Source organism: Centruroides vittatus, unplaced genomic scaffold (genome assembly GCF_030686945.1).
Source record: "Centruroides vittatus isolate TY-2023 unplaced genomic scaffold, ASM3068694v2 scaffold_2342, whole genome shotgun sequence".
NCBI classification, from domain to species: domain Eukaryota; kingdom Metazoa; phylum Arthropoda; class Arachnida; order Scorpiones; family Buthidae; genus Centruroides; species Centruroides vittatus.
This window is the reverse complement of record NW_027122688.1, coordinates 79,336-101,771: the sequence shown is the minus strand read 5'-3', so window position 1 is coordinate 101,771 and position 22,436 is coordinate 79,336. Positions and strand designations below refer to the sequence as shown.

Below are 22,436 nucleotides of genomic sequence, written 5' to 3'. Positions count from 1 at the left end.
CATTCAAATAAACCATTGCAGTTCTGTTAACCTCTTCCCGCCGGAAGAGGATAATCCTCTTCCGGCGGGAAGGGCGTTCTTGCAGCAGCGGTGTCATTCTGTGGTATAAATAATAAATTCATATCAATAATAAATTTCTATTACGAATAAAAATAATTTACTGTTAATTTAAAATCATCGCTAGGGCACCCGTAGTAGGTGTTTTAGGCATACCGTTACGCATTATAGATTACAGATATACAAACACGCGATCAATGGTTTATATTATTAGATAATAAATTTAAAATGTTTTTACTTTATTTGGATAATTTTATGTTTTTCTTTGTACAAGTTGGATGTAGTGACAGGGCCTGCTCTAGGGGAGGCCAATCCGGACATTTGTCCCGGGCGGCAAACCTAAAGGGCGGCATTTTGGTTGTCAAGGTGACAAAATATTTATAAGTTAAATACTTAATTAATCGAAATTTATATTTGTCGATTTTTTTCTGTAGCTAAAATTGCCATGCAATTTACATTTTGTATATATTATTTTTGCCTAAAAGCTAAGAAATTATTTGCATTGCTTAATTCTGAAGAAAATAACCATAAAATAGGGCTTTTGGGCAAAAAGGAACAATGTTAAATTTTGTTCCAAACGTTAGTGTCACCTTAAGAATTACTGCCAATCATACCAATAACTGTAGCTAGTGGGGGAAAGGAATTTCTCTAAATGAAATTAATTAAAAACTTTTCATGTTCCTCTACCAGGTAAAATCATCTTAACAGTTTGGCTATTTAGGCCATTGCGCATGAAACTGCCGATTAAGTAAACTTAAAAGAGTTAACTTTATCTAAATATAAATGGATATTATGAACGATAACATTTTATATCCCCGAATTAAATAATCTACACCCTGTGTCTATTGTTCAACCGTCTTAAGTGTAACGATATTGTGTTTTTTTTTTTCTAAGCTACAAATCCGACGCATCACAAATCAATCATTTTGTCTCTTTGCATTTTTTAACACCACGATTCTTTCTTTAACAGTTGAAAATGGTCAATTTACGGATTGTTTTTCTCTAAAAGAGCGAGAAAAGGGCCATTCGGATGCTGTTCTCGTCTCATTTAATTCATAAACTTATCGAATAACCAGCTAAAGACTTAATAAGAAAAAACATAAAGTAATTTCACTCTAAATTTTAAATAACGGATTCTTATTTTCGAAAACGTACTCCTATTTTACTCACGCGAATGTCAACTACCTTAACGCCAATTTTTCGTAACCCTTTGTTCGTGCAATTAGTTGCATTCACACGTGACGACTAAGAATCCTCTCAGTTTTGTATTTATTACCAATATATTTGCAAACAATTTAAACGTTTTCTACGCGGTTAATGTACCAATTTTATTCTTATTGTTACTTTCCTTGTACAAAAGAAAGAACCGACGGCCAATAATTAATATTTTTTTATTCGTTTGACAACCGGCACAACTGGTGACGCAAGAAGAAACAAAAAATATTATTACTTACAAGGGTACATTTTAGACGTATAAATTAAATTAAAACTAAAACCAAGTTTAATTGTAGCCCCTGAATGATTGTCAAGTCTTCGTACGGAAGATGACGGCATTATACGAAATTCGAACTTATTGAAGTAATTTTCACATTTACAAAACAATTTTTATCGAAAAATACAAGAAACTAAGACTGTGTTGAAAGGCAATTCAGCACTTCGTCAATGGCAGCATCTCCATCCAGCGGTTATCTTTACTTCATTTCGGATAAATCGATGCATTTACATCTTAAAGCACACAATCGAAGGAATATTAAAATTTTATTTGCGTTTTTAACATTATTTTCGCTTTTCTTAAAAGAGATGTTGTAGACGAGATTAAGATCGATATAATAGGAATGACCTTGCCGGTCGCCTGTCGTTGCAAACCTGCGAGAGGCACGTACGATAATATAAAATAAGGAATTATTCGCAGTTATTTAATGAGCTTTGCGTTCGTTTACCTTATTTTTCTTCCTTTTATGGATTAATTTCGAGTCTCGTTTTTAGAAATTCGACGTCTTCGTTAATTTCTTAAAGTACATCTACGAGGAGGAAAGAAATAAAATTTCATCTATTCACGATTTAGTAAAACATTCAGGTTTTTATCTTTTTTACAATATCGAATGTAATCTTTGCAGCTCGTCTACAATCCTTTTGTTGGAATAAAAGAAAGTTGAATAATTTTACCGATTTTATCCATTTTTCGTGCACGTCATATTTTCCTATACACGCAGTCCAGACTCGAAATTTCGACCTTACGTAAAACAGGCTGAAAACGATTGTTTAAGCCAATAACTTAGCAATTGTTTGACAGGTCACGGAGTGATTATTATAATCCCCGTTAATAAAACGTTTGCCGGAAGCTCAAGTTCATCTCGATTTTCAACCGTGCAGTGTATTATTATCTCTGTTTCACCGAAGTCAAACACTTTCGAAAAGAACTGTCAATGTTACGTAGATAGTGATTTGTGTGAAGTAAACTTTTTTCTTAAAATTTATTTTAATTTCGAATCACCTTGGCATTAATTCTCTTTGTGTCGAATAAGAGAGTGGCCAGAACTAGCGACAAGCTCCACAGGAAGGTAGAGACGGATTCATTAAACCGTTACGAAACACATTACTATTCACTTTTTCACAATCACGCACTCTAAACTTGCTACTAATTCTGGTGACGGTTTTATCTCTAATACACTGTCCAAATCTGACGCAAACACGTAGAATTTCTCGAAACTTTCTACTTCCGACCGTAACGTCTGTAATTATCCATCCGTAATTTTTTGAAAAGTAGCCCGCTACTCCGTCCTAAACTTACAATATCGTTACGAAATTTGAACAAAATACTGGGGATGAAAAATCATATTTTAAAATGCAATGCTGAAAGGATTACCCCTGACCTTTATTTTATTACTAATTAATTGTTTAAATCAGGCACGTGTTCGTAATAACCGGTTTTGAAATTTTGTCATTCCTGTCTGATTACTATCGTTCGAAAGAAATGATCTCATATATGGCTAAAATAACGGAAATTGCAATCTATAATAACTCTAGTGCGTTTGTAAATGAATGTGGTAAGTAAATCCACGTTAATCAGAAAAATACTTCTATCACATAATCTGCTAATACAAAAAACAGAGGAAATCAATTCGTATCATGCTTCAGTTTTTACAGACTTGCCGCAGGCATTCGCCTGTTCGACCTTGACGTATTGTAAAGAAACCTTCGGGTATTATGTTTGACTTCTCTTCTTATCGCTACTATCAATCGTAGAAAAGGAAAATATTATCCTACGCGAAAATTAATTAAGCAAAATCGAATAGATTCGAAGTGACTACAGAAACATCTCGAGTATTCTTCTGGTCACTTCGATCTATTAAATGTAAAGATGAAAAAGACCGATTCCTTTTAGGTAATTTTTTTCCTACACTTCCGGAAGAGAGTGTAATTATATTCGCCGATGACCTAGTTATTACGTTACTTCGGAGCTCAGGATATTCGAAACCAGTATAAACTGATTTTAACATTGCTTATGTCAATAACAATGATCACAGATTAATCATAAAAAACACAACTATTGTTTTTATTTGAATAAAAATAGTTTGCTAATATGATTTTCGGATCGACAGCCTTTAAGTGTGAAATATCTGGAGGTTATAATTATTATTGCTTTACTGCCCTTATTTCAATTCTTATTATAGGCCTATTTGTCGACTTGGAAATAAATTATTAACAGGACCGTTAAACTGGTGTTAAGTATTAACGCAAAATTGATCAAAAGTTCTTAAAGAAAACAGACTTTCTTTATTGAGCCTCCTGTACCCATACTTTTGTTTACAACTGTGTTTCGGGCTATCACGCCCCTCCTCAGCCGGGTTACAATGGTTATTATTTTTAAAAGAATCCAACTCCCGACAGGGCTTTTTGATGGCAAGTATAAACGATAGTGCACTCAACACGCAAAAGCATTGTACGTTTTAGCTGAACATTGTAAAGGATTATGAATCAATTTTACAATTCATTAAAAAGCTCATTACTGTGAGATAAGCAGAGGGTCACGGGGAAAACCTCGCTGACCACTTACGCTGCACGGGTTGGTAAAACCCGACCTCGTTGTCGTTGGATGGCTAGGAGGACAAAAAGTGAGTGGGGAGGTGCGTCAGTAAGTCGACAGGCGTCCTTACTTTGACAGGAGACAGGTTTGACAAATAACAATAAAGGTTTATTAACTAACAAAAGCGAACATACAATAAAATACACATAAAATAAAGGTATACAGATAATTACTGCTAAAATGCGGGTAAAATATCCCTATCGCTAATCGCGATCTAACCAATAAATTAGTCACGTGCCTAACCTCGAGTGGGAGAGAGTTTACAAAGTCGATATACCTTGATAGGTGGTCCGATGACCGTATGCAACGACCTTCTGGATTATGGAAGCTGGAATCAGTCTTATGTCCGGGACTGGAGACACTGGATTCAGACCTTCCTGGACGATCGCCCTCTTTCCAGAGTCGATCAGGTTTTTATACAATCGTTGTTGGCATTGAGCCAGTCAATGTTCGATAACTAATTTGCTGACTCGTGATGACTGTGACTTTTGTCTTCGCTTTCTGATCTGATCGCGATGCGTTGGATTTATGTTTTCTCCTTCTGATCGGATCGCGATGACTTCCTATCGAACTTGCGGGTCCTGAACTCCTTTAAACTCTCGAGTTTACGCCCTCAAAACCTGCGGGCTCACATTACTGTCGGGAGTTGGATTCTTTTAAAAATGATAGCCATTGTAACCCTGCTAAGGAGGAGCGTGATAGCCCGAAACACAGTTGTAAACAAAAGTATGTGTACAGGAGGCTCAATAAAAAAAGTCTGTTTTCTTTAAGAACTTTTGCTCAATTTTGCGTTAATACTTAACACCAGTTTAACAGTCCTGTTAATAATTTATGTCCAAGTTGCCAAATATAAGAAGAATCTGGAGGTTATAATTAATTATAAACCTGGATACAGTTAAATTTACTTGAAACTTCCTGTCCTTTAAACGTTGTGTTTCTAAATCGTATAGTATTGGTAATTCAATGACTTATCATATGGGAAAGCATTTCATTTAGATGGAAAAATCAAATTTTTGTCATAGTCATTCTGTGATAGTCATAAAAGTTAAATATGTCATGCCATCCAACCAAAGGCAGACCGCTATAACACTTCCAGCGCTTTACTGTCACCTTGTGTGAATTAAAAAATAGTGAAAAAATATACGATAAAAAATACATAAAAATAATAAAAAGAAATGAATAATTAATAATAAACATTTAAATCATTAGAGATGATAACTTTTTAAACCAATTTAAATATAAAAAATAACTAATATTTTTCTTACTTACTTCCACAATACGAAATAAAATTCAAACACATTTTATTGAACTTGTTGTGAAAATCATTTATTGTCGCAAACTTAATACTAATTTAAAACCTATTTTTATGGAAATATGTAAGGATAAGAATCTTTAGTCATACTATTTTAATTAGTTTTACTCCTCTTTTTTTGTTGGTTTAATTTATTTTAATTTTTCTGTAGAGAGTGTTAATTCTTTATTCCTAATATTGTGCTAATAGCATCTCCAGCCATCTGGGCTGGAGATGCTATTAGCGCATCCACATTGAATTTCTTCTCGTCACTCCTTTAACTCGTTGCCATTTATTAGCCACGTCGTGTGACATTTAGCCCGCTTCAAAGGGTTGTCTTTATGGCTCTTACTTATAGGCAGTATTTGTTCCATTTTCTTATTTTGTAGATGATTCGATAATTTCATAACACTGTACAGTGTACACTATTGATTTTGACACATATACGGCACAACGAGATGCAATTTGCCTCAGACTTATTATAGAATTGCTAGTTTTCGTCAAAATACTATTTTGAACGGAAATTTAGTGAAGATCTTCTATAGAGCTTTTTCGTTCCATATTCTAGAATTGATGTTATTCGGCACACGATGAGAATGATTTCCCTCTTCCTACGATAAACCCTTTAATTTATCCTAGTATCAAAGCTACTTTTTGTAGAATTAAACAATGGAAGCTGGGGAGATACGGCACATTGGACAATATGTCGCATTTGCTGTATTTAGTAAACTTAAGCAGAGATGGCAATATCATCCGCAAGGTAGCATGCACCGACGTGGCGCTAACCATTTCCAGGCACGTGGTAATGACAAAAAGCTATTTTGACTAATTTTCAGAAATATTACAAGTACGTATGTCTATTTATGATACTCAGAATTTGATAAAGTGCAGGAAAATGTGAAAATGAAAACAGAAGCAAAACTTTTTGTAAATGAAATGAATAGGTGGGCTAAAGTATCAAACCGGACGAATATGGTCGTAGCATCGGTAGTCATGTTCAAAATGAGTAGCTTAAGTAGAATTTGTAAAAATAAATGTAATTTGGAATAATAGGCCTGGCAATGGTCGGGATAATATGCCGTGTGCGGTATATAACTCTGTAAGTCTTACACTAATGAAAAAAAAAAGACTGCGTAGGACTCACGAAATATGCTCGCCATCCGATCGTTTTTCTGAAGATTGGACAGAGGACAATTAACAGAAATTACTTAAACTACTTAAATTACTACTTACCGTTACTCATTAACTATTTTGTATCTTTACAATTAGGCCTAGTTAGTTGTGAGTTACCTTTTAAGCACAATGCCAACTGATATGGCGCTAGCCGTCAACATTTTTTGCACGTGGCCATATTACGCCGCTGTTAGGAAAATATGGCATTTTGACACTTTTTGATTTTATACCGCTTCAGGATCGGGAACTGTCCATAAATTACGTCCGCAGTTTTCTTGAAATTTTTACACCCCTCCCTCTTTTGTACCAGTTTGTCCAAGTTTCCGTAACCTTCTCCGCTCTTGGGACGTCCAACAAAACTCGGGCCCCCTTAAAACCTTTACAACGACATACATAAATTGTATAAATTTTAATACAATATATGGACATCCACAGAAGCTCAATCTCTTCCCTTCCCCTTGTCCGACTCGTCTTGACCACATCCATCCATTCCAGTGTAGACATCATTTATGGACATCACCTTACATTTGCTTCGTATTTGGCGAAACATCTATCTTGTAGTGTAAGTAAAGATTATACAAATACTTTCTTGACTTTGTTCTGTTTGTACACGTGTACGGTCGCCGTACAGTTATAAAATAAAATTAAGTTGCCATATTTTCCCAGTTTACTATATTGTTTATTAAAGCTTCTCTTGTATTGAGCAAGTGACAATAAACAGAAATATAATGGACACCCGCTAAATAATGTTCGTGCTCAATCTATAAGAATGTTATGTTTAATAAAATAAGAATTAACTAAACTCAAACAAGCATTTAAATAATAAACTCTCGAAAACAATCGGAAATATTTATAAAGTATATAAAAGATACGGTTATTTTCAACATTAGTAACAAGAGCAATAAATCAAGACCATTTAGAAAAATAATACATTGAAATTCGTTTCAAATGACTATAACTTGTCTAATTGCTTACCGATTCGATTTCGATTTATTACAACAAATCTTGATTTATAGTCATTTGAAAGGAATTTCAATGTATTATTTACATATAGACCATTGAGCATATAATGTCGACTATAAATTTAATAAAAGTGAAAACTTAACAAGAAATTTTTATAGTAATAAACCCTGTAGACAATTTTAATTGGTCGAATTGGGGTGTAGTAACCGAGCACGTGTGCCTGTGTATTCTGTACTGTAATTAAATGAACGCTTCGCGCAGTTATCGAATACTTTCGCCTTGTTCAAATTTAATTATATATAAAAGGTAATACCTCGTTCTTAATTAATTATCGTCGATTTCTTTCATCGCTAGGTTTACCACTCCAGACGGAGCGAAATTTTGTTTAGGGAAAATATCATTTACGTTCTCGTCTTCACGATTTTGTCTTTTGCACGAATTCCTGCCAATCGAACTGAAAATAGTCATGATGACGGGAATAAATAACACTCCGTGCAAGATCGCTATAGCACAAGAAATGCATATTATGATTACTGCGTCATGCGATTCCGACGCAGGTAAAAATATATTCATTACTAAGGCTAAAACGGTTGTGGTACAACCTTGAATGACCGGTATTCCGGTCATAGATACGGCCCTAACTAAACGACGATTAGGATCGGTATCGCTGGAGGAGACGTAAGCACACGACACGTGGGCCGCGTTATCTACAGAAAATCCGATAACGATAATGAATATGGTAACAGAGTTGAAAGACACATTAATGTTACAGAACGACATGTAACCTAGAACGCCTATCCCCGCAGAAACTATGTCTAACAGTACACATAAGATGGAAACGTAACTCGGCAAGAGAATAACACAAACGACAAATATTGCCGCCAACACGACGGAGAAGGTTTGGCTAGCCGTAACGAAAATTATATCGACGAGATCGAAGTAGAAAAAAACCCGATTATATATAATACCAGTCAATGGAGTTTCGTCCAATTTTTTTCTCATTTTCACTAATTGAGAATAGAAATGATTTCCGTCTCTAGTCACATTTGTTTGAAGAAAGAAACGAGAAGCGACAATATCTCTGTTATTTGAATCGAACGAAATGTCGTTTTTAAATCTTTTCGCCTCGGGAATACGAAGAAAAAAATTCCTGAGAACAAATAGAAAATCTTCGGTGTTTGTCAAATTATACGAAGAAAACAATAAGGATATTCTCTTATCCGAGATGAACCGAAGATAACTCCTCAACCAGGATTCCGTCATTAGCGATCCACCAATCAGAGGATCGGATTCCAACGTTTGCATCGTTTCTTCGACTTTCTGTTGGACGAGAGGATCGGCGTAATCCAGCTTCTCTAGAATGATAAACTGTAACCTGTGTTGATATTGATAATAATATTGCTTCTGTAATCTATAAAATCGATCTCGATATGTATCCCCGATGACGTTTATATTTAGATTAGCTTGAAAAGAGAGTTTGGAAATGCCCCAAATTGCAAATCCTAAATACAAGAGATACAATATTATTACAAAAAGTTTTGCAACGTTCGTTGTCAGAGATTGGATGAAATTTTCCCACGCGTTACTAATAAGCCAACAACGAGTGTTTTTATCGGTCGATTCGGGTTGAACGTAGCAAAATATGTTGTTCAGAAAACTCTTTCTACCTGCAAGTGAAAATATTCGTGTTATTTCATTTTCTGAAAAACCTGTAGAAGAATACTTACTTTTTCCAATAGAATATAATTATTAAATAGATAATGGTGTAATTCAATAATTATTATCTATTAATAAATATTTATTTAAAATTAATTTCTTTTTACCTGTAGAAGAGAATTTCTTCAACGGAAGAAAAAATAAGGAATGTAAATTCTTTTCTTCCGCTTTTCCACAATACACAAAACAAGCTCCGATAAACGTAATTTGGTAGATGTAGTCAAAAATCAAACACGTTGCCATGAATAAGCAGAAATATCTAAATTCGGGTACCGAATTAAATATAATCCCCACTAGGAAACAAGTGATGTTGGTCAGGGATGTGATGGTTATAGAAACACCCGTTTCGTCGAACATTTCTGCCATTTTTTCTTCTACAGAATTTGTCTTTTCTGATTTCATCCAAGCTGATAACATGATAAACGTATCGTCCATCCCAATTCCTACATGCAAGGATAATAATACAATCTTGTTTAAGATAGTAATTTTTCAGAGTGTAATATCTAAAATTGTACATATTTTATCGTAAAACGAAATATTCAAATATTTCGTTTTATGATAAAATATGTAGAATTTATAAATTTAACTTAATTACCTTTACATTATCATGACAATTTAAATGTACTGTACAGCAAGGTATTAATACGACGTTGCAAATTGTTTATATCTGTATTTTAAAAACTCGATAGGTAAATCAGCTTTGTGTCTTTTCATAGAAAATAAGGTAAAGATGTTTGAATTTCTTTGATACTGTAAGTCACAAAAGATGCTTTTATTTATCTCGTGGCCGATTTGCTCTAGACAAAATACTCGTTTCAGTTTGAATACAATAACTCAATTCAAACAGCAAGTTGTTTATGGGGTATCTAAGATACTGGAAACGGTGGAAACAAAAAATGTAAAGGTAATGAAGTTAAGCCCAAAGTACTTTATGCTTAAATTGAAAATTTAAAAATTTGACAAACAAAAAGCACTTGTTTTGTAGTCGTGAATCACAGAGGGATTTCCTTTCGATGTAGGAGGAAATTTCTGAGGAGAGATGTTGACTTTGATATCAACTCGTAGTTTCTCTCCTCAGATGACTCGAATCATCCCAGATCATTGGACGACTAAGATACTATAAATACAAAACTGGAACTGGAAAACCGAACTCTCGAGAAAGTTCGTGTCCGGATTAAAAGTGTTTCCCGCAAACGTAGGAAACCGCAGCCATTTCCATAAACGACTCGGAAGAAAATAAGGAACCGAAATGAGGTATTATGTTTAACTCAAATATCTAAACTCGCTCTCGTCAGGATAGATTTAGTGGTTTAGGATTTAAAGTCCTCTCTAGTAAGGTTATCGAGACCAAACATTTTTAATATCATTCCTAACAGTTTTTATTGAATCTCCATTTAATGTATGTATATATGATAGATATAGTTTTATTTCAATAAATAAACAAACATATATATACATCTTTGTATATATCCAATTCTGAAACCACGTACAAAAGCTGATTTTTGTCATCAATTAATTTTGTTAAGTCCATTACGAAGTATTTCATTGTAATTGGGAAATGTAAACAGGCTTACTTCAAGATTACGTTGACACGCTGTATTTTAAGTACTGTACTTTGAATTGTTTCTATCTAATTAGGAATTGTTGCGGACTATTTTGCGCATGAACTAACTAAAAATGCTTTCATGAAATTTGTAATTTTTTTTTAATCAACATTTTTTGTTGAAGTTATTTCGGATTAGTTATTTTCAAATCGAGCTGATTTTACTTTTTACTGAAGAAAGTAAAGAAAACGGGTTCATTAAAATAATTACTATTGTTGTAAAACGAAAACTTACCTAAGACAAGAAACGGAACGATAACAGTCGTAACCGTAAGTGGAAATCCTAAATACATCAATAAACCAACTCCGGAAACTACACTCATGCCAGTAACAACCGTGGACAAGATTCCTATCCACGGCTTGCTTCTGAGAAAATCCGGCGAAAGGCTCGTCCCAATAACGAAAACTACCATTAGTAACATAGAATAGAACATGTATATTCTGGAAAGCTGTAAAATGTCCGTTTTCGATTCTTCGTAAGAAAAAGAGTGATCTTTGACTACATTTATGTCGCTAAAGTTCAGCTTATCGATGCTATCGATAAAATTCTTCTGCCATTTTCTGCTCAGTCTTTTCCGTGTTTTATCCCGACTGTTTAAAATATAAATTAATCTGAGAGCTCGAGCAGAAATGATTTCACTTTTATTACTAACGGTGACTCCTCCTAAAGAGACTAAATGGTATTCTTCCTCGTTGATATCGTCGCTGTCGTTTCTAGGATATTTAAGTGGAAATGTTCCGTTTTCTATTTGAGCCATGTGCTTTTGGAGAAGAAGGATTTTATTCCGCCAACACCTTTTCTTATTTTTAGCGCACAGATCTTCGTACTTCCACTGGCCTTCGTCTGTAATGGTAAAGTCGCGTATGATTTTGTCTAACTTCATTATTTCTTGGAAGACGGATGATCGTAAAACGGATCCTTTGTCTTTTGGCTCGACGATTACAGTCCCGAAATAAAGTGGTTCTACGGATTTTTCGGGGTAGAATTCCGAATAATCGATGGGAAACAACTTGTTTAAGAGTGATCTGTATTTACCGATGATACCGAGTTCGCTAATCAATGTATCGTCGCTAAACTCTACTTTTAATCTCTGAAATCCCGTAGTCAAAAAAAGTGAAATAAAAATGGGAAAAGTCAGGAACCAGGGGGTTTTTCTGCTGACGATTCTTCCGTGATTTTCGAACTTCTTGGATAAGAACTTGTAGGCCAATCCCGCTTTTATCGGCATTTTCAATCTGAAAAGAAACAATACGTAAGTACTAATTTCCATTTAATTTTGTCTTTTTAAAATTAATGCGGGTCTACGCGTAACAACTGCAAGTAATATATTTTAAACATTTTTATTATCGTATTTAGTCCTACTCAATATGACGATGAAATTTTATATTTGCTAAATTTAATTTAATTAAGATTTCATTTTAATAAATATCCTTTATAAAATAAGGTTTTTTTTATATCGTTCGGTAAGAAAGAAGAGCGACGAAAACCCATCAATATTATAACAGTATTTTATTTTAAATTAAATTCTTCTGTACCAATACACCCAGTAAAGTCATAACGTAGAACTTATAATATATAGAATCGACAAATTTTAGGCCTGTAAATTCCAATAAATATTTTTAAAAAATCAGAAATTTAACATCTGTGAATTTTTACGACTGTTCGAGAAAATGTTCTAAATTTTTGTTTTTATTTGTATCAATAAAATAAACGAGACATTTGAATTAATCTGAGGTTTTCAATCAATCCTCGGGTTACGAATGACCCGGTTTCCGAACAAACTACTCGGTAGAGCCACCGACGGCCACCGACGGTCAACTCCCTATACCTCCCGTGTTAAAGAATGTTGACGACCAAACCAATCAACGACGGGACTACCAATTCCGTAGTGGCGCTTAGTTCGCCTGGCGTCATTTAGACGTCACAACACGAACCAACGACCAGCTTGTTATTCAAATTAGATTTCGATGCGCATGCGGATAAGATACTACTTGCGGTTTTCGCTGCGTGTCACAATTCAACTTAAATCTAATTAATTAATTAAAAACACCCGGTTAATTGTTTTATTTTATGACCTGGCAAGTTTTTCATCAATTATCTTTATTTAGTTGAGTAAACCCGTTAATTGTCATTCGCGTAATATAAATGACATCCGCCAATCCGTGTTTAAAGGTGCTTAACTCAAATTATATAACGATAATTTATTAATATAATATTATATATTATAATAATTTTATTTATTAATACCAGGTGACAGTTAATTAATACTAAAAATACTAATTAATAAATAAAACTCTAGTTTTTATACCAAAACTGAAACAAAACGGCGGAAGTGCACAGAGGGCGCTGAAGAAAGAAGAAAGGCAGGAAGACAGAATTTTGGGCGGGAACAGACGGTAGGAAGGACGAAGCTGATGTGCCTCGGTAAACTGAAACCTGTTCTGCAACGTATCTCAAGTACTTTACAGTGCTTCAACTTACCTTGTTATTATATGTTAAATGTGTTATTTACGTTCGGTGATAAATGTGTTTAGGAAGATCCAGTTGCATCGTATGACTTATCTAACGAAGGAACCAGGACTACGGTCGCCACAATAACTTTCTTAAATATGTTACAGTTCACTAACAAAGCCACTTAAATTTGGTACCTTATAAAAAAAAATTCTCTTTGAAGTAGATACAGGAAGTCCTCGTTCAACTTGACTAATTAGGACTAAAAATTTACCAATTTAAGTGAATCTACGTAAAACGGGGAACATAAAACCATAGAAATCGTATTTAAAATGTTTAATTGCGACTTGACTAAAGCAAAACGAAATAATAAACGTGAAAGAATTCTTTATTATCCCTATTTACACATATGTAAAATACTTATTATTAATATATTTGAATAGCAGAAATTACAGTGGTTCCTCGTATAACGGACGCTGCGAACAACGGACTTTCTGCGATCAAGTGCGAATGATTTTTCCACTCTTGCCGTTGCCGTTGACAATCTACTATTTTTAGATGTTTTCCCCTTCTTGGCTTCCCAGAATAGCTTCTTGATGTAGGTATTTTGAAAAACAGGTGTTGAAGAAGAGAGAGAAACAGACTACCTTGGACATGTTTTTCAAGAAGCCAGCTACCAAAAAACAAAGGATGAAGGAGGAGTTGACCTTGCAAGCCCCGGTAGCCTCTCCTGAATCTGACTCCGATTAAAAAACAATAAGAAGAGACCCGCTGCAATGTGTAAAAAGTGTGTGTCTGTATGAATGTGTGAAGAAAGTGTTCCTTCACCTCCTCCTCACAACATCCGACTACCCGGCATAATTGGTGACTGCTCCATTTCCATTTTTTTATGGTACAGTACTGTTATTTTATGCTGCAGAACGAATTAGATGTTTTAACATGACATTGTATTTCTATGGGAAAATGCGTTTCGTATAACGGACTTTTCACTTAACGGACGTGCACCTGAAACTGATTAAGTACTGTACAGTACGTTATATGAGGCACCACTGTATTTTTAAATATTATTTATAACGTGAAGTACGCTGTTTCCTGCAGTTTATTTTTTCATTTAATATTGTTTTATAACGAGATAATAAGTGTTTCGTCCCGCGTTCAAAGTCTTCTGTACGTTCATAAACTCGATCTTTTTTTAAGAAAATAATTGGCGATTTTCTCGCAATGTATCACGTAAACCATCAACGGATAACCCGTTTTCATTGGAAATCCAACTCCTAATCACCGTCTTCGATTTCTTCAATTTTAAGCTTATAGACCTATTATATATTATAACTAGCAGATGAGTCCGGCGTTGCCCGGACAAAGAATAACAATACCAAACATTAAGATTAAAAGCAAAAAGCAATCCAATAGATTATTTCGTACTTTTAACCATTCTATTATATTACGTTATAGTATTTGATTTATACAACAAGAAAAGTTCTATTACGTAAGAGTTTATCACACCGAGTAACCAATCTAACACATTTTTATAATTCTTGAAATTGTGTACAGTAGAGAAATAAAGAATTTTTAAAACGTTAGATTAGTCACTCAGTGTGATAAATCCTCACGTATGATAACCTTCGTAGTTACATAAATCAAACACTATTATATAACGAAGATTATAAAGATATAACGATATAAAGTGTTCGGTTATTTTAGCCTACCATCGTCACGTTGATTTATAGAAATGCAATCGATATTTTCGGGTGGGATGAACGACATTATGTAAGATAAAAATATTTGAATGTAACTGCCAAGTGTCGTAGCAATTGGTCGAACGGTGTAGGAGTGTATAGCGAGGAAACGAAACAAACAAACCTCCTCATCTATATATAGAGATAGAAATTGATTTATGAAACATTCTCATCTACATTTGATTTGTTGATTTGCGCGTAGTGCCATCTACGCAAAAGAATTAACAAAATAATAAACTAAATATAATTCTTACAGGAAAAAAACATATTATATTCATTTAATTACTGCGATAATGATATAGCGTGATCATTACCGAGACAGGTAACATAGCACTTGCCTGCAGGAATTGAAGTAGTGTTTTGCCTCCGTACATCATTAGCAATAGAGTCGTGCCGGTTATGTACTGTAGCTAACTCCGTTCGGGGAAAATTTTGAATTGAAATAACGTAACTAACGGTACAAATCGGATATTCATATATAGTTAACCCGGTCCTCTTTCTCTTACGATTTCCACATATCGGCTCGACTTTCATCTGTTTAACTCCATTCTCAACATTAAGGAAGGACAGTCTTCTATAGGCAACACTTTTTTTAAATTAAAGCCCAATAATTTTTTTATAAACAAAACATTTACGAGAACATACTTTCCACCTAGATGATACAATCTGTTGTCAAAATATAAACACTTTATTATCACATAAATGGAAATATTCTCGCATTTTACATGATTTTTTAGTGCGAGGCCATCACAGTCCATCCAACACAAATTACTTTTCAAATATTAATAGTAGAACAATATTAATTAGCAGTTGTCGACCATCCTTTCTTCGGCGAGGAGATCAATGACTACTTTTGGTCGAATAACTTCGATCCCCTTCCGCAACAGGTCTTTCTTTCTATCGGACCCATCGGCATGACGGCATTAGAATAGGAAAATTACATAATACGAGGTTACCGACCAGTTCAAAATATGATTTAAGTGGTTTTCGACGGTGCCGAGTTTAAATATTTGGTCCTTTTTCGCGAAATTTGATTGATTCTCAGATTGCCGTTTGATATTCGGCTGTGAATGGTAGTTTCTTAGACATAACACTAGAAAATATTACGATATCTGAAAAATTTAAGATATATTTTCAATTCCTGTGTACCTGATAGCTTGTGAGCAATAAGATTGGCTTAACTTTACCGCTAGACTTATTATACCACCACGGGACTTTTGTCTTAACAATATATAATTTTTACTACTTCACTGTTTTACCAACACCTCAGTATTTTATTGTCTTTTTGTAACCAAAATCCAAAATTTTCATTTTATCCCGTGTTTAATCTTTTAATGTTTGAGGTACAAAACATCGAATCGACATGTTAAATGTAAGTCTACACCTTTTTCATTCCTTACCCTCCTTTTTTAAAAAATTGTTAACCCCTATTATTTAATTTTGTAGCAAAAAGCTGGTGAGGGACTCCACGTCCGAAATGCATTCTGAAAATAAAATAGCCTCTTAACAGTGAGGGACGAGAATAGTCGTCCAAGGCGATCGAGTGGCAGTGGTGAGGGAGACTATACTCGAAAAAAAAAAATCTTATAAAATACCTGAACCTTTTCGTGGAGTCTTAGAATTTTCACGAGTACTTGGATTCTCCAACTTTGTTTTGGAATATCTTTTAGTTTTCCAGAAATTACAATAAAAGAGAAAATTAAAATAAATATGAAATTTTAGACGGCCATCTATCGACATAAATCGAATTTAAACCTCCCGCCATCATCTGATTAGTTAAAAAAATTAATATTCCTAATTGGCTCGCGTCAGAAAAAAGTAGGTGTGACTTCTGTAAATGACGTTATCGCGAGAGCACCGATACAACCCGAAAAAGTAAACGGCCTACGTCATTAGTCTAACGGTCCTTGTCTGACCTACTTTTTGTAAAATCAACATTAGAGTAAGACATGAGTAATTTATAGTAAAACGGTCTTCTCTAATATTCATAGTACTTTGTAAAGCTTGGATTTCAATTTAATAAGTATTATTTAGTTCAGAAACATTATAAATACATCATTAAGTAGGAGAATAACATAAAAAACTTTATTTTTTAGTATAATACAATTTACAAAATTAAAAGTTTGTATATTGTAATATTACGAAAAAACTACATCGAAACATACAAAGTCAACTAATTTACTTAAGTTCAGTTCATTATACAACTGTCCATACTTTTGCCTTCCTCAGTTTTGTCAAATAAAATTCGAAATCTTTAATTAATCCTATAAATATTTAAGCGCCATTACTATTCAAATGATATATCATTATATCAAGCTGAATTTTACATAATTTGGAACTGTGATTACAAATGTAACTAAAAAATATTTTCAATATAAACACTAGGCCATAATTATCAAATCAAAATTCTTAAAGTATAAATTTTTCTAACATTTCTAATCGAGTAATACGTAACAATACTTTTATCTATTAGTCTTGCCATATTCTACTTTCTATATTCACATCCGTTTAGTTTCATCTAATTACACTCAAAATGTAAAAAAAAATCTACCAACAAATTAATTTGCTGATAAAGGGACTACTTGCTAATTGAACTTTGTATTCTTCTTTGACGTAGTTCTACGTTCTAGCACTAAATTGGTAGACACGTCTAAATAACACGCTTATAAACACGAAAAACCATAAATGTTTCGAAATTAGAACTAAATAATTATATGCACAAATAAATTAGTACACCTATAATACATGCCTTCATTTACATGCAAACAAAGATCAGTTCTCGCTAATTGTTAAAAATAAATTAATTTCCAACTTTTCTTTCTTTTCTTTAACATTCTGAAAGAAGTTTTAAATTCAGAGTAAAATTTCCATTTTTTATCCGTTAAAAACAATGCAAAATGTATGGATCCACGTAATAAAAATTTATCGCAGTGAACTTCGAAAAAACGAGAAAAACAGAAACACTAAACCGCACTCTACAAAATTCTTCCGCCAACTGATTCATATAGGATGCTCCTGTGAAAAATTTCATCACATGACGAAAAGTTTTAAAAAATTATTTCACGAAACCCGAATGCAACCCGAAACCCACCTGCGAACTACTAATCTAAAGCTAATCGTCACTCTCGCCTGTTTGATGCGCTATCTTCGATCTGAGAATACCTTTCACTGTGTAAAGAAAAATTAAATTGGCGACAGTTACTAATAAGTGTGCCCGTAGTTTGGGATACTCGGACACGTTCCTCTTTTTTTGTCTGGGTTGACCGTTTCCTAATTCCCAAGAGAGGTACCAAATTTATCAACAAGCAGTAGGAAGTTTACACTTTTAGATAGCTTAGTATGGATATATAAAAGAAACTAATGAAAGATATTTGTGCATTGTTCTATGTAACAGTGTTTATTAGTTATTTGTTTGTTGTATGTTGATCAAAACCAAATTCCTTGTTTTCCGGGCCAACTTAGCTCGGAGTACAACCAGAGCCATCTCGTAGGAGTGCTGATGGAATATTCAATCAGTGTGAAGCTTCTTGCATAATGTACGATGCACTTTTTCATAGCTTGTGCACCCTTTTCTATAGTTTGCGGGCGCCGCTGGACCGTAATAATAGACGTCCGGATTAACTTATATATCTTCATTCGTGCGACCTTCTCTGCTTTGTCCAGTAAAGACAAGTGCAGTGATTAACTCGCCCCAAATCTTCGTCACATTTCCGCTTAGTCACTAATAAAAATTCAACCGTTCATTGGCCACTTTTACATTTGCACTTCTAAGTTACTATGTTACTACTAATGCATGGTGTACAATTATCTATGCGACTTCAGAGAATAGAAACGCCACTAAGAGCAATTAATTAACTGTTTTATTATTTACTAGCTGCAAGTACGCGCTTCGCTGGGATTTTTTTTTTTTTTTTTTTTTTGTTCGTACATTTATATGTAATATGGTTTCTTTTTAATATAAAAAACATGCATTAAAAGACTTTTCTTTTCCTAGCAGATAAGTCCAGCATTGCTCGGGCAAAAGGTAACAATAGCGAAGATTAAGATTATTATGTTATAGCCAACCTTACCCGTTTTCACAGAATGCAAGTATTAGGTCCCCCTGTTTCAAGAGACTAATTAGAGAATTTTTAGATGGGTCTAAAAATATGTTCGATTTCCTGCAAAAACGCATAAAACCGCATCTGTGCCTGTAAATCTTGTACATCGCTTTCTCTTAACACCAGGCCCGGATCCAATAAGTGCGGGGCCCGATTGGATTCTTTTTGCGGGGCCCTCTCTATATTAAATATTTAAAAAAATGCAAATTCTATATATATATATATAAATCAAATGTCATGGATCATAAGATAGGTAAACTTCTACATACATTAAAAAATAAAAATGCACAAAATTCAAAAACAATTACATTTTCTATATTATAATGTATATATATTATAATAAACACAATAATAAATCTCATCCATCAATGCGAACTTAAAATAAATATATTTTTATTTATTTGAATAATTTATAATTTATCCTTTATCGTCAAAAGCTTTAAATTTCGAAAAATAACTTTTTGTTAATTTTGGTAGTGATGCGGGGCCCGATTGGGCCCAATCGCTCCAATCGCCTTAAATCCGGGCCTGCTTAACACTTCCATTGTTAACACTCCCATTCTTAATACTTTTATTGTTAACACTTCCATTCTTAACACTTTCAACCCACATATCTCCCAGCTGTTATCCGCGGCTTCGTTCTCGCGGATTTTGCAAGCAAACCCTATTAACATTGAACATTTCAACAACCATAGTAATTGTTATATAACACCGACCGCTGAGAATTGCTGAGAATCAAACTAACTGTTTTTAATTTGATAAATTTTCTAAAACGTTTAAAATCGTTCTATAATCGAACCAATATGCAATAACAAATTCGAATTTAAAACGGTTAGAACATTCGGTTAAAAAATCGAAATATATAAAGCTATTTATATCAATGTCTGAAATGTTATCAATTTAATACCCCCAAGTACTCAATGAAGACTAAACGTAATTAAAAACAAAAAAATCGCATCTAAAATAATACAGTAGAAAGCCGTTCTTCAGGTTAAGACTTAATCCTCTCCCTCTCCCCCTGCGAGTGGATTTCGAAAAATCCCTTCTTAGTGTGCGTTTTCACGCCGTACCCTAACTGTGTACTAAATTCCACCTCTAGGTTCTGGAAATTTCTAGAAAAAACTGGAAAATTCTCATTGAAGCGTCACATTTTCCAAGTCAACCACTTTCAACCCTCATATCTCCCACACCCTTACAGCTATCGAGACGCAACCACCATAGTGCACGACGGGAGACTCGGGGCTACTACCATACGCAAACTCCATTCATGTGCGATGTGTAGCTTTGGCTGCAGAGTGAAATATAGGCACACACACGTCCATTTGTATATATATATAGATATAGATAAAAGATATTTATTTCACTACACGATGGTCTGATATTACTATTTCGAGTAACATAAACGTTTCGGTATACAATGGCAACGGCGGGCGTCGCATGTTCGAGCATCAGTCGTAAGCGCATAAAAGATTTGCGAAATGCTTCGAATGTGTGACTCAAGCTTCCCGTTACTCTTTGATACAGAAATTTCGATATTACGTAAACATTTAAAACTTGACTTTCAGGTTCCGACAAATCTAAATTACACAACATTTGACATTTTGAGATGTATTATTAATTTCAATTAAATCTGTGCGAAATAATAGTTGAATACTAAAATACCTCTACATAATAACAAGTACTCTTACAAAGTGTACTACAGTACCTTACAGATCTATAAGTGTCTTTTAACCGTGAATTTTAACTTTTGTCTAGTAATTTTTTAATAAAACACGAAACCTGAAATATTTCTTTACAACATGTAAACATTTAACATACTTTTGGTTGCTATTCGAATACAAATGAACTAACCTGAAAACGTATCGTCTCTTCTCCTTTATGGCGTTATTATTCTTCTTAACTCGAATTTGTTACCTGACAGGTTTTAAGAGTTAGCAGGTCATCATGCGGCAGTCTTACTTTACTTTCTGATTAACAAACCGGTTCTTCGCCTGTTTGTTTAATAATTCAAAATTTTACTTTCGTAGTTATGTAGTAAATAAATATGTGCGTAACGATTGGTAGTCGAAATTGGGTATCTTGAAGTGAATGCAACTGTCCTGTGTGATTTGCTCCGTGCCGATTCCGAAACGAGCATTCCCGTAACTGTTAAGTAACAGGACTGATTCACCTGGCAGCCTCGTTCGAAATCCTGATTTTTTCCCCGCCGTTTCAAATGGTGGCGCCCTCTCTCGGATCGTCCTAGCGCCGCCGCTAACGCTGAAGTATTTATTTATACATGAAGGAATTTGCATTAAAAAAGACAGAAGTATCCAAACAGAAACAGTTTCATCTATGCCATTTGATTAACACGTCTAACATCTGACTGGAGAAAAACTCAATTGCAGCCACTATTTTTCTTTCTCGGAAGATTTCGTCCAAGATTTCGAGCATTTTCAGCGCATTTTCATTTAATTGTTCGTTGTTATATACATAAATTTTGATACTAGTTATAAAGTTCCTAATTGCTTTTTAGTGTCAGTAGCCGCCCGGAGGTAGGACGAGGTCGTATCTCTTTTTGTCGGCAAAGGTTGGGTTAAAGCTGCCCACTTGTCAGAGGATGGCGGGTTTACGTTCTATGATACCGCGTGGTCGAGATTCTTTTTGTCAGGTCGAGTGGAGGAGAGAGGGGTCGTCGGTACGGCGTAGGCAATAAACGAGCAAATGACACCATTTAACAATGAAACAAAGATTTATTAGGTAACAAACAGACGATTACAATATCTAATATCGAGAATCTATCGACTTTGTTTTCTAGTTTTCGAATACACGGAGGGGGCCGAGAGAGAGTTTACATGAATTGCTATCATACCTCTCTGATGATTCCACGGAGGCTCGATTTCGTCCCTGTTTAATTTTTCGCACAAAGTTATAAAAATCGCGACTGAGACACGGATCGCTCTTAGTAAAATGGTACTCGGAGATACGGTCTTCGGTAGACTCCTCACGTCACTGGGCTGGCGTTTACTGAGAGACTGCCCGTAAAGTTCTTGGATGTCGTTGAACTGGTGTTTAGAGAGAGACTGCCCTCAAGAGGGGGGAGAAGCGGGTTTTTATAGATTTGTCTTGGGAAAATACGTCACGTGATTAATTGTTATTGGAGGTAAAGTTATTGTAGCAGGTGTGGAGGTTAAAGGTGTCCCCGGGATCAAAATAAAGTGATAAATTCGGACGTTAATTGTAAACTTATCTTGCAATACTAGCTTTATGATGTTT

General features: G+C 34.4%; 1 protein-coding gene across 2 annotated transcripts; it reads right to left on the bottom strand.

Annotated features, from left to right (window-relative positions):
- Positions 1-7,597: 7,597 nt before the first annotated feature.
- LOC136987483 (patched domain-containing protein 3-like) lies at positions 7,598-21,346 on the bottom strand. 2 transcript variants are annotated; one of them, XM_067285215.1, is made up of 4 exons: positions 21,033-21,346; positions 11,126-12,126; positions 9,395-9,730; positions 7,598-9,238 (listed from the first exon to the last, which is right to left on the bottom strand). In XM_067285215.1, exons 2-4 carry the CDS (start codon positions 12,117-12,119, stop codon positions 7,896-7,898), a joined length of 2,673 nt encoding a protein of 890 aa, XP_067141316.1. In that variant the 5' UTR covers positions 12,120-12,126; positions 21,033-21,346; the 3' UTR covers positions 7,598-7,895. The 2 variants fall into 2 exon arrangements, with proteins under 2 accessions (XP_067141316.1, XP_067141317.1); XM_067285216.1 differs by lacking the exon at positions 21,033-21,346 and adding an exon at positions 13,373-13,511.
- Positions 21,347-22,436: the final 1,090 nt, after the last annotated feature.

Excerpts from the sequence above, each read along its gene's own strand:
- LOC136987483 (XM_067285215.1), bottom strand. The coding sequence starts at position 12,119 with ATGCCGATAAAAGCGGGATTGGCCTACAAGTTCTTATCCAAGAAGTTC. Across the intron at positions 9,731-11,125 it reads CGTTCCGTTTCTTGTCTTAG|GAATTGGGATGGACGATACG; the intron begins GTAAGTTTTCGT and ends CCTTGCATGTAG. Across the intron at positions 9,239-9,394 it reads GAAGAAATTCTCTTCTACAG|GTAGAAAGAGTTTTCTGAAC; the intron begins GTAAAAAGAAAT and ends TTTCACTTGCAG.